This window comes from Podarcis tiliguerta (assembly GCF_965153285.1).
Source record: "Podarcis tiliguerta genome assembly, chromosome: 2".
Taxonomy (NCBI): Eukaryota; Metazoa; Chordata; class Lepidosauria; order Squamata; family Lacertidae; genus Podarcis; species Podarcis tiliguerta.
The window spans coordinates 50,579,029-50,591,106 of NC_139535.1; the positions used below are offsets into that span (position 1 = coordinate 50,579,029).

The window sequence follows — 12,078 nt, forward strand, 5'->3', positions numbered from 1 at the left end:
GTTCTACACTTAACCTTTTTTGTGGCTGTGGAAAATTTCTGTTAAATCTACTGTTTTTTCTGCATACATAACATTATTTTCTGCATACACTAACATTGCTCATTAAATGTCCAGTTTTTCAATAATGACCACTCCCCACATCAAATGGGGGCACCTTTTGTGTGGTCGCGTGCAGCACCCCGGATCCCAGTGCAGCTCCTGGTAGTTCAGGCTGGCTTCATCCTCCCCAGACTGGATACCGGAGGTCTCCACCTACCCCAATCCTGTCTGGGGAGGTGTTGCCAGGGGATTGGCCAGGGAAGGGAAGGGACCACCCTGCCACACAACAGAAGGTGAATCTTACCTGTGAAGCGGCAGTCAGCTCAAGAGCTTTTTCAATAATATGCAGGTGGAACATGCAACGTTATAAAAGAATATGCATTGTTTAGCGTGAACAAAATACAACCAAATAAACAGGACTGCAGTGTTTAAACTGATGGTATAAGAAACCCTCTGTTAGCTCTTGCAGTTTTTTTCCTATGTCATTTTGCATTTAACTTTTCTTTAACATTAGGTACTACTGGACGAGAGATGATTTGTATATCCGGGCAGTGAACGCTGAATTTATCTATGGCTATGAATACTTGGGCAACAGTGGGCGCCTGGTGATTACACCTCTCACTGACAGGTATCATAACTTATTAGACTAAAAAACAACAACTTGTCTCCATAATCTTGAATGAATAAATCATTCTTTGAGAGCTGAATCAAGGGTCAACTCTGCCAGTGTAGCATCTGCATTGTGGATTAATTGTAGTTTCTGAGTCATCTACAAAGGTACATTGCAGTACTCCAAGCAGGGCCAGGCAGCAAGAGTATGCTCAAAGCCCAAGACCTAACATGGAGGCTCCTAAAAACCAGATACATACGGAGTCAGTGGGAAACTGGGCCTAGCTCTTGTGTCTGCATATGCCAAATATGGTGAAGTGTTTAGGAACAGATTCCACATGTGTCTTAGAGAAACTATGTTCAAAGTGCATAACTTTCTTTTAAAAAGCTTTTTATTTAGTTGACCAATGCATGTATGCGTGTGGTTGGTTGTTGGTTTTTTTAAAAAAGTTGACAATGTAGTACAGTGGTACCTCGGTTTAAGAACAGTCCTGTTTACAAACGATTTGGTTGATGAACTCCACAAAACTGGAAGTAGTGTCTCGGTTTGCAAACTTTACCTCAGCCTAAGAACGGAATCCGAACGGTGGAAGGGCACTGGTGGCTGGAGGCCTCATTAGGGAAAGTACACCTTGGTTTAAGAATGGTTTCGGTTTAAGAACAGACTTCCAGAACGGATTAAGTTCGTAAACCGAGGTACCACTGTAATCGGTTGCATGCATCGAAGATGGATTGCATTTCTGCAGGCTGAACAAGGATATAGCTGTTCAGTTCTCAATAATGGTAACAGAAGCAGTTTAATCAAGTGGTCCTCCATGGATAATATTGAATGATGGTTATTCATCATTAAACAGTATGGTTAAAGCAGCTCTCTGAGAATAATAACATATGATCTATGTCTTCTTTTTAAAAATTCTTATTCCTTTTGAGTACCATTATTGATTATTGATGCTTTAGCAGAGCAAGGGATGGGATAGCAAATGAATGTGTTGAAGTGCTAATATAATTGTTCTCAGGAGGTTTCAACTGGATCTCACTTGTTCTAGCTATTATTGATCATCATATTAAGGTCATAAAGCATATTTAGATCAGAAAACCTAGTGAGTCCCTTTAAAAATATTTTTCCTACAGCATGTCATTTTGAAGTATTGAAATCCACCCCGGGTATACCTTTTATTGCAGAACACACAGAGAAGTAGACTTAGAATGCAGTCTATCTCATTTACTGTCACCTTCTTGGTGGTAAACAATCTTCCCAGTTTTCAGCCACTGGCTATATACAGGATTGTATTCAAGTACTGTAACTTTTATTTAGAATAGACTCATTGAAATTTATGAACCTAAGTTAGTCATGGTCATTAATTTATATAGGTCTGCTCTGGATAAAAGCTAGTTGTAAACAACCCACAGTTTTCTGTAGACAAAAAGCACCTGCAGCAATCAATCAATCAATCCCAAGAAAGCCAACTGGCTCTTTAAAAGGGTGTGTACTTTTTTAACCCTAGTCAGTGTTGGGGCCCTATGTGGTTTTTAAAACAAAACCCAGAGAAGCAGATAAATGGCATTCTTCTGACACACCACACATATGTCACAATTTATTTCAGGACATTTCACACACACACCCAAGACACATAGGCAAAAAAATGTACAAGATTGCTCTTCATTACAGTTTTGGTTTGTTTGTTTTAAAAAGCTGTCTGTGGCTCAGTTTGCATTTAGCACTAAACCAGATCATGCCTTAGCCACATATGCACAGGTTTCCAGAGAGGAGATTGTGGCTGCTTTGCTCCTTCTCCAATCTCACTGTGACTGCTACTCTGACAAAGTCATGGTTTGCCTTAGCTTGTCATATGAACGCAGAGCTATGGTTTGTTTCTCTCCATGCAAGCAAAGAGCTGTAACCAATATGTGTTCTTGGTTTACAGCTCATAGTTTGTCTGGAGGAGACAAACCATGAGCCAAAAGGCTCCCCCAAATTCACCCATTCTTATTTTTTTATATTACATTAAAGGAAATACTGACCACTCCCATGGATCCTCTTCTGTGTTTTCAAAATGTTTTGTGATTCTCTCAAGATCCCCCAAATTTGTCCTTTTGTTGTTGTTGCTTTAAAAATTGGTCACATCCACTTTTATACTTTGGGCATGCCCACCGTGAGATGTAGGCCCCAGAGGGTTTGCCTGAAAAAGGTGAGCCCACCCCTTTCATAGTGTTCTGATCTTCCCTCGTAGTATACTGTCATTTGATAATAAACTGCATTCTTCTTAACATAATGAGCTATTTGGTAATGTTTATAAATGAATAATACATTTTTCATTGTGTGGCATTTGACTAGATGAACCCTTCCAGCCTTAAAATTATTTGATTCTTTGTGATAGATGCTACTTGACACTTACTGGAGCATTGCACTTGAAATTCGGGGGCGCTCCTGCAGGACCAGCTGGAACAGGCAAAACAGAGACGACTAAAGATCTGGGGAAAGCTTTAGCTATCCAGACGGTTGTGTTTAATTGCTCTGATCAGCTTGATTTCATGGCAATGGGGAAATTCCTGAAAGGACTAGCCAGGTATTACAAAACAATGCCATATATGAATATGCTACACAGGGGGTGGATCATAACACAGCCACAAAATTATTGGTTTGGCAGACAATACATGAATCAGAATATTGTTGCATCCAATACATCTAAGCAGAGGGGAGTCTATGAGAACCCAGAACAAGTAGCTAGCCTAGTGATAATTTCCCTACTAGCAATCTCCATATATTGCCTGTTTGAGCATTCTGTAGAGATGTATCACTATATTTGGTTTGATAGAGTAAAAGAGAACCCAATAAACATTTAGATTGTGCTAACTTACATAGTTTAAAGTCCAGTTACCTTTGGAAGCTGGGCCCAATTTACATATTGTGACTGTCCCAAAGAGGACATGTAAAATAGTTGCTCGTGAAGGTTGGTATCAAATGGTAGGCAATTTGCATAAATTAACTTGCCACCAGTAACAGCCAGCATGGTGAGACAGAGCTACACTCCCAACACCAGCATCTCTGCAGCTTGCCTGGAAGGCACTGGGGCAGCAGTGAGGCTGGTGCTGTACAAATGCAGCAGCAGAGCCAATCCTGCACTCCCAGCAGCACATTGGTGCAGCCCCAACCTCACTGCCAGCCTACCTTCCTGCCCCAGTGCTGTCTAGATTGGCATAATCTCTTCATGCCTTCAAGACTAACTGATTTTTTGCTAGTAACTATTGGATTCCTGATACTGTCTTCTCCTTATATGCTCAGTTCTGGAGCCTGGGCTTGCTTCGATGAGTTCAACCGCATTGACATTGAAGTGTTGTCTGTAGTTGCCCAGCAAATCACAACAATTCAGAAAGCTCAACAGCAGAGGGTAAGTTAAGGAAGTGAAGAGTGAAGGAATTTGGCTTCCCGAACCACACTTTTATTTCTCTGGTAGGAACTAGGACATCACCAAGTGGGATATCATTATGCTCCACTTCCTTGAAGGCAGAAAAAAATGTCACCACTCCTAAAGGCTTCTGTGTTGCCCCTCCTCTAGAGTGACATTTCATTTTTTCTGCCCTTGCTTGAAGCAGACCAAGCTGGTGCTCTTCTGACCTTTAATTGTTTGTTTGTGCATATAATTTGGTTGCTTTTCCCTTGTGTATGTGGTTCTTGGTTGTCTCCTGAAGTTTTTCTCCCCAGTGGGCTGTTTTTTTGTGGGGGTTTGAGTGATTTCTGAAATGCTATTTAAAGCTTGTTGTTTTTCCTGCCTACATATTGGCAGATTTAGGGGGTTCTCCTCCTTTATATTGGCAGTTCCATAATCATTTAATAGAATGCATATTTTAAATGTCAGATGATTTTACTTTTATTACTTTCTTTGACAGGTAGTCCTTTGGAGACCTTTTTTACTATGAATATTTTTCTAATAGAATATTGAACTGGAAAATTCTGCTTCCCTAATTAAGAGAAAAGGAAGCTTTCAAGGCTCCTGTTAGTCCCTTCTGCCACTTAACTGGCAGTTTGGTGTAGGAGTTTTGGGCGCTGCACAGGTTTTCATAGCATGGCAAAACCCTGCTACTACACAGAGGTTTGAATAGTTTTCACCTAGCTGAAGAAACTTCTTTTCAAAGTTAATTGGCTGGTTTCAATACATTCAGAAGGGTCGTTACTTGCATTTTCTGGTGCTTGTTATGTAAGCTGTTCTCTTCAGATTGTGGGCTGCAGAGTAGGTATCTCTTTGCTGGTGTTCTAGTTCTGCCTCAAGTATGTTGGTACAAAAACATTATCCAGTGTTTGTTTTCTTTGCTGTTCAAGTAGAAATTTGTTGTTTAAGTAGGTGAACATATGACAAGCCTCAAGACAATTGTAGAGGCTCTCCAGCATGGAACCCACTGGTGGGTTCTACTGTATTTCTTTTATTTATTTATGCAATTTATAGTCAGAGAGGCATAGCTAACCGGTTACAAAGACTCGAAGGCAGAAAAAAGTCATTACTCCTAAAGGCATCCTAGAAAGAAACTAATGGCATGACAGACTCCAGACACCAGGAGTAGCCATCCATAATATAAGAAACAATGCCAGTGAAGGGTGGGCCTTGGTGATGTCCTAGTGCCTCCTTAGAAACACCTTTCAGGTCAATACCATAGGCAGCAGGACACCAGCAAATGACATGTTCCAAAGTTACCCCTAGTAATCCTAGGGTGGGAGCTGGCAAATTAATGATGAGGCATTAATTTCTGGAGGATATGCCTTCCAAATGCATCCTCCAAGGAAGCATGCAAGTCCATCTTATAACTCTCTGTGAAAGAATTTGGAGTAGCCCAAGTTGCCATCTGACACACCACTAGAAGAGATGCAGTGGATGCAAATGCAGCCAAAGCCACTGCAGGGTAGAATGAGCAACCATGCCTTAGGATGAACCAAGTTCAGGGAAGTGCAAATCTAAGGGAGGGATGTCATTGTGTGTCCAACTGAATTCTAAACAAATCTGGTCCTGGCTGCAAGCCAATGAGTGGGTAGTGTTCTTCTTTGGACCAGCCCAGTAAGGACATTTGACTGGATTTGTAGGGTTAGATTTATCTGTTTTGACACAAAAAGGATTTTGTTCCATCTGGAATTGAGGATATTTGCTTACCAGCAAGTCATTCACTAGGATAATGTTTTACTGGGTCTAGGTGGATCGCTTCATGTTTGAAGGAGCTGAAATTGCACTGGTTCCATCTTGTGCGGTCTTCATCACAATGAACCCTGGCTATGCCGGACGCACTGAGCTGCCGGATAACTTAAAGGTAACTAAAGACTGCTGGGCTTGGCTACACTCAGTTCATATATGAACAGCTGTCTCTTACTTAACTATAATGCTATAAGATGACATCTACGTTCTGACTATCTTAGGATGCAGTTCTAAGGTTAGGGGAAGGGGCAGGAACAAAAGGCAGTTCAGTGACCACATCCAAAGGTCTGCTGGGCTCAAGCTGCCAGGCCAGGCCAGAAATGAGGCAGAGGATCAATCTTGCAGTCCTTTGTCTATTTCCAGATTTAATTCCCACCTTCTGTACATTTTCCCTCTCAAATGGAGCAAGATAGTGGAGGGAGAGATTGAGTCATGCTTAGAGGTATGTCTAAATTTGTCCCCAGTTTGGGGGGGTGTCAGGGGACTAGGAGAGAGTTGGATCCTTCAAATCCCAGCTGTTTCCTGGTCTTCCTCAGGCACACCTCTTAATGTCTCCCAATATATCTCCATTTTGTCTATACTGACATTGCAGCTCAAACACTGGTGGGACCAGGGTGTTAGTGGCTTTGGTGTTGGGGGCAGGAGCTGACATCAGAACTCCCTCTCTGATGTTGGAGCTCTGTGTCTGACATTGGAGAGGAATAGCTGATATATTCTGCCATATATAGAGGAATCCATCCTTTATTTGTAGGCATAAATGGGATGGGAGTATCCCAACCCCTAGAATGTATTGCTTTGAAAATCTCTTCCAATTTCAAAGCATAGGTAAATTTGGTGAAAGAGATTTCATTCCACTCCCACAAAGTTAGGAAAATCACTTAAATTCACGTTGGCAAGGGAGATTGTTTTTGAATGCTACTAAGTCTGATTATGCAATAAGATGTTATATTATCCCCCAAATGGTTGGAAATGCCTCCTCAGAAATCTCAAACATTAAAAAAGATCTCAGATGCAACTGGCAAATTTCATAGATTCTGTCTTCTGTGTGCAATTATAAAGGGTTGCTGCCACTTGGTTGATAATCTCTTTTGTGCAGATTGCTTTTAATTTGCTTACCATCCATAAGCACAGATTGATAAGAGTGAATGTATGTGGAGCCTTCCCTCTTCATGGTGACTGTATACCTTCCAGGCTCTTTTTCGTCCTGTGGCTATGATGGTTCCAGATTACTCTATGATTGCTGAGATTTCTCTGTATTCATTTGGCTTCAATGAAGCCAAAGTTCTGGCAAAGAAGATCACTACCACCTTTAAATTGTCTTCTGAACAACTCAGTTCCCAGGTCAGTATTTTTGAGCCATCCAGCCTTCCTAACATAGGCAGAATCTTTAAAGTTTCATTAGAGTACATCCTGTAGCTCAGAATTGTTGCTGATTCTGATATCTTGGCGCACCATATTCTCTTCTCACTTTCATTGCTATCTCCGTGGCTGTCCTTTATCCATTTTGATCCTCCTTAGCTCAAGTTTTTGTGCAATCATACCAATGTTATCGCTCATGCCCTGGTTTCGTTTTCAGTTGTTACCAAGGAATTGCTTTATGAGGACAGAAGAACTAAAAAGGATTCCTGCAGTATCGAATACCCTTCTTCATAACAATACTCTCTGCCTCTCTACTCTTTGTCTTTTACCTTTGTTCAGAATGAAAGTATTTAAGCCTAGGCCTAGCTGTGTAAAGATTCTCCCTCTTTCTGTTTTCTTAGGAAAGAGGATGGCTGCAAGTAGAGAAGGAGATTGGCAGATTGTTCCCTTCTCTTGTCTAACTGATTAGATGCTTGCCATTCCATTTCAGTTCCTATTTCCACTATTGTCATTTCCCATATCTCTGCTGCAGGATCACTATGACTTTGGAATGAGAGCAGTGAAGACAGTCATTTCAGCGGCTGGCAATCTCAAAAGAGAAAATCCAACAATGGACGAGGCAAGTTCAAGTAGTCCCACTTCAAATGGCTCCATATGCAGTGTTGCATGATGATGACTAGAATAGTTAAGAGCCACTTTTCTGGTTACATTCTGGACATGTGTTGCTCATCTGGGCAGAGTGTTGGGAATAACTTCCCAGCAGGGGCATAGAACATCATGTTGGTGAAGGCTGTGCTAAGACTAAACTTTGTTTAAAATTTTGTTCTGCTCTGTCTGTACCTAATCTACAAATATTTGTACATTAAAATGTGCAACAATTCCATTTGGGGCTAGATCTTGTAACTTTTATTTGGCTTATTTTGATTTTTTCATTAAAAAATTAAGATTGTTGATAACATTCTTTCAGCAACCTCAGTGAAACTCCACCACCACCACATTTTTTCATCTTAGCTGAAGATGTCTGGAACAAGAAAAGTAAACACAATTGAAAAGAACAGTCCTAATTGCAATCATCTGTCTGTCAAAGTACAAAGATTAGTAGCTCTGTAGAATAATCAAGATTTCAGAGTGTGGCAATTAAAGGCTAGGCATGGAGATCCAAGAAGAGAGGAAGAATCTTTACTATTATACTTTTCTTGCTTGCAGGAACTGATTTGCCTAAGGGCCATCAAGGATGTCAATGTTCCTAAATTCCTGCAGGATGACCTGAAGCTTTTCAATGGTATAATTTCTGATCTGTTTCCCAAGATCAAAGAGGAACCTATTGACTATGGCATCCTGGAGGAAGCAATTCACAGATACTGTCTTAAAGACAACTTGAAAGATGTTGATGGTAAGTGAAAAAGTAACACACTGCCTCTGTGGAGTTTTCTTAAAACTATATATTAGTCTCTTGTGAACTTTGGAAATTTGGCACCACAGCAGTGGATTATAATTTGTCCCTCAGCAATTGCAGCTCACAGATCATTGTATGAGGATGGGTTTTTAAGTGCCTGGGTGGAACCTATCTGGGAATCCCATGTTCTCCACCTCAAGTTGTGTGGAAGAAAGGCAGGATACAAATGCAATAAGTAAATAACAGAGCAATCCTTTACTTGTCTGTTCAGAATTAAATCCCATTAAGTTCAGTGGAGCTTACTCCAAAGTGAGTGGATATAGGATTGCAGCCTCAATAAATACATCTGTCTTTCCATCTGTGGACATTCCTTTTTAACTTCTGCTCTGATGTTGTTCTCAGAGCATCAAAAATGGAAATTAAGTAGATCAGGCCCAGAAATTCTTAAAGCAAAATGTTCACAGCAGTGAGGGAAATGTCATTTATTTATTTTTAAAGCATCTGTATACCACTTAACATTTTAAATTCTTACCAGGAAAAGTACAAACCCCAAATCTATGCTCATTTTGTTCCCCTGATTGCATTTGTTATCTAGATTTTTCGGTGTTTTTTTAACTGTTTTCTAACACTCTGGCAAAATACTGTGCAATCTAAGTAGGAGGGTAAACTTGGAACTTAATGTCATTTACCTGAAGTGTATATTTAATATTTATTATTATTTTTCATTCTGCTACATGGTTTAACCTAAAATTGCTCCTGGAGCAAAGAATATTTAAAATAACAATAATAAAAATGATCAAAGCTTTAGAACATTAAAATTAGATCAAATAATAATTCCACTGATAAAAACCAAGTTCAGTCTAAAATACCAGGCAGATAAAATGGTTTTTTACCTGATGCCAAGAAGAGAATTATAAAGTTGGTGTGCCGTAAGTGAAAATGTGCTCTTATTTACATGTATACTATATCACTCTCTGGATTCTAAAATGTGTGATAGCTATGAAAGGATTGAGTGAGTAAGAATAGCATTGTAGGTTGTGCTGACATCTTTCTCAAGATAGCTAAGGAACAAACTGGTGTGTGCCTTCAATGGTGCTTTGGGGGCTTATAGCATCCACAGAGTTTCGTATCCATAGACCTGCAGGCCTGTGAAAGCAACTGTGAGGCATTCCCATTCTGGATCTTTTTCTTCCAGGGTTTGTGATGAAGTGCATCCAGCTATATGAAACTACTGTGGTACGTCATGGTCTCATGCTGGTGGGGCCCACAGGCTCAGGAAAAACTAAGGTAAGAACTTCCGGAGATGCCTGGTGTTGCTGTCAACAGATGAAAGGGAAATAACACTAAGATGGTTTGTCCAGCACTTACACCATAGGAGGAGCATTTCCAGCCTTTGTGCTTGGCTTAATGTGGTTCGAGATACTGTTCTGAGACAGAAAAATCCCTTCTTGCCAAGTACAGTAGCTGCTGCATAGAAGAGCTTTGAAATAAGAACACTAGGATTAAAACTGATATACTGATCTTATGTGTACTCTGGAAGAGCCTCATTAAGGCAAGCATGGGTGACTTTGAGCCTGCACAGCTTTGCTGGGATTTCTGCAGTGCGATGTTTGCAGATATTACATCAACTTTCCAAAAGAATGAAGGCCATTCCCTCCTCTGTTTTTGTGATCAGTGCTTGTCTTTTATAATCCTCTTTTCTTAATCATGTCAAACCCTTGGGCAAAGTCCTTTGTTACTACTTTGCATTCTTCATTATTGTAGATTCATGGTGAGTCTGAATTGTCTTTCTTTTCAGCCTTCAAATAGATGCCATGATGTTTTATTCCCTTGCACTCTTTCTGTCTTCAGTGTTACAAAGTTTTGGCAGCTGCAATGACATCTTTGAAAGGTCGGCCTTCAGTCAGTGGTGGAAACTATGAAGCCGTCAATTATTTTATATTGAATCCCAAATCTATTACAATGGGCCAGCTGTATGGAGAGTTTGACTTGTTGACTCATGAATGGTAAAAGATAAAAACTGTCCTTATCTGTTCTAGATGGCTTCTGGTCTGCTCGTGTCCCTTTTCTAGGAATTATAAGCTCTGTATAAACTGAAATTTAAGAAAGCTTCTCTTTTGTTAGGCATAACTTTAGCTAATGTCCATATGTTTTGATTGCACTTTTCTGTGGCCTAAGAAAATCCATAACACTAAATGGATAACTGGCTGGCTCATGCACATTCTTTTGAGCTTTCTACGTTGGGTTTTTGCTGATGAGCCTGTGTAAGTAACATGAAAGAGATATTCAAGGCATTAAAAGCTAATGAGAACTGGACACTAAACATGCATCTGCAAATGTATCCTCTCATTCATTAATCATTGCAGTTGTCATTTTTATTTTGATGGCCTCTACACAAGGGACGCGGGTGGCGCTGTGGGTTAAAGCCTTAGCGCCTAGGGCTTGCCGATCAAAAGGTCGGCGGTTCGAATCCCCGTGGCGGGGTGCGCTCCCGCTGTTCGGTCCCAGCGCCTGCCAACCTAGCAGTTCGAAAGCACTCTCGGGTGCAAGTAGATAAATAGGGACCGCTTACTAGCGGGAAGGTAAACGGCGTTTCCGTGTGTGGCTCTGGCTTGCCAGAGCAGCGATGTCACGCTGGCCACGTGACCCGGAAGTGTCTTCGGACAGCGCTGGCCCCCAGCCTCTTTGAGTGAGATGGGCGCACAACCCTAGAGTCTGTCAAGACTGGCCCGTACGGGCAGGGGTACCTTTACCTTTACCTTACACAAGGAAGGCAGAACTATTTAAGGAGATTTTTCTTCCCTTCCCTTAAACTCGGCCATCTCACCACACTCTGAGTAAAAGATTTAGAGATGAACTGCTGGAGACTGGTTCTATGGATCACTACAATCACATATCCATCTTCAGGAGTGAAGTAATAAAGATTGCTATAAAAACACAGCCCATGGAAAAACTCCACTATAATACTGTTTTTCTGTTGGCTATGTCAAGTACATACATCAATACTGTATGTATGTATGCCAAGTAAATGTTTTGTGGACTTGGGTTGAAGTGCATATTTATGAAACCTGTCCCATAGCATATTATGGTTAAGTGTGGTGACTTATTTACAATACTGTTTTTGCTCAGTGTTCTTTCCAGCTGGGCCTCTGAGGGTTTTATTTTCTTTTGATCTTGTAAAAAGAAGACCACGCATATACTAAGTGTATGGATAACAAAAATGAGCAATAATTATAGCAGTTTTACACTGATGACAACAATTATTGATTGATAGAGATAAAATGTTGGACTGCCTCCAGAGATAAAACATTTGAGCTACATCCAGAAGCAATTGATGCCTTTGCATTTCTGGCAATGAATAATTACATGCATTGACACTTCATTTGCTCTGATCAAAATAATCGAATGGGAAACTTTTCTTTAAAAAAAGGCAGATTCTGCTTTATGATCTTCAAAACAGCAGAAGCCTGCATACTTATTTAGGACAAAATAGAAGAG

The 12,078-nt window shown here is 40.6% G+C and overlaps 1 protein-coding gene across 1 annotated transcript in view; it reads left to right on the forward strand.

Moving 5' to 3' along the window:
* Positions 1 to 12,078, forward strand: part of DNAH1 (dynein axonemal heavy chain 1) — a 118,921-nt gene that overhangs the window by 48,558 nt on the left and 58,285 nt on the right. Inside the window, exons 28-36 of the mRNA XM_083429266.1 lie at positions 554 to 667; positions 3,027 to 3,215; positions 3,932 to 4,037; positions 5,827 to 5,940; positions 7,017 to 7,166; positions 7,717 to 7,803; positions 8,391 to 8,577; positions 9,776 to 9,867; positions 10,432 to 10,586. Coding sequence (XP_083285392.1) covers positions 554 to 667; positions 3,027 to 3,215; positions 3,932 to 4,037; positions 5,827 to 5,940; positions 7,017 to 7,166; positions 7,717 to 7,803; positions 8,391 to 8,577; positions 9,776 to 9,867; positions 10,432 to 10,586 — 1,194 coding nt within the window. The remainder of the gene's footprint in view (positions 1 to 553; positions 668 to 3,026; positions 3,216 to 3,931; positions 4,038 to 5,826; positions 5,941 to 7,016; positions 7,167 to 7,716; positions 7,804 to 8,390; positions 8,578 to 9,775; positions 9,868 to 10,431; positions 10,587 to 12,078) is intronic.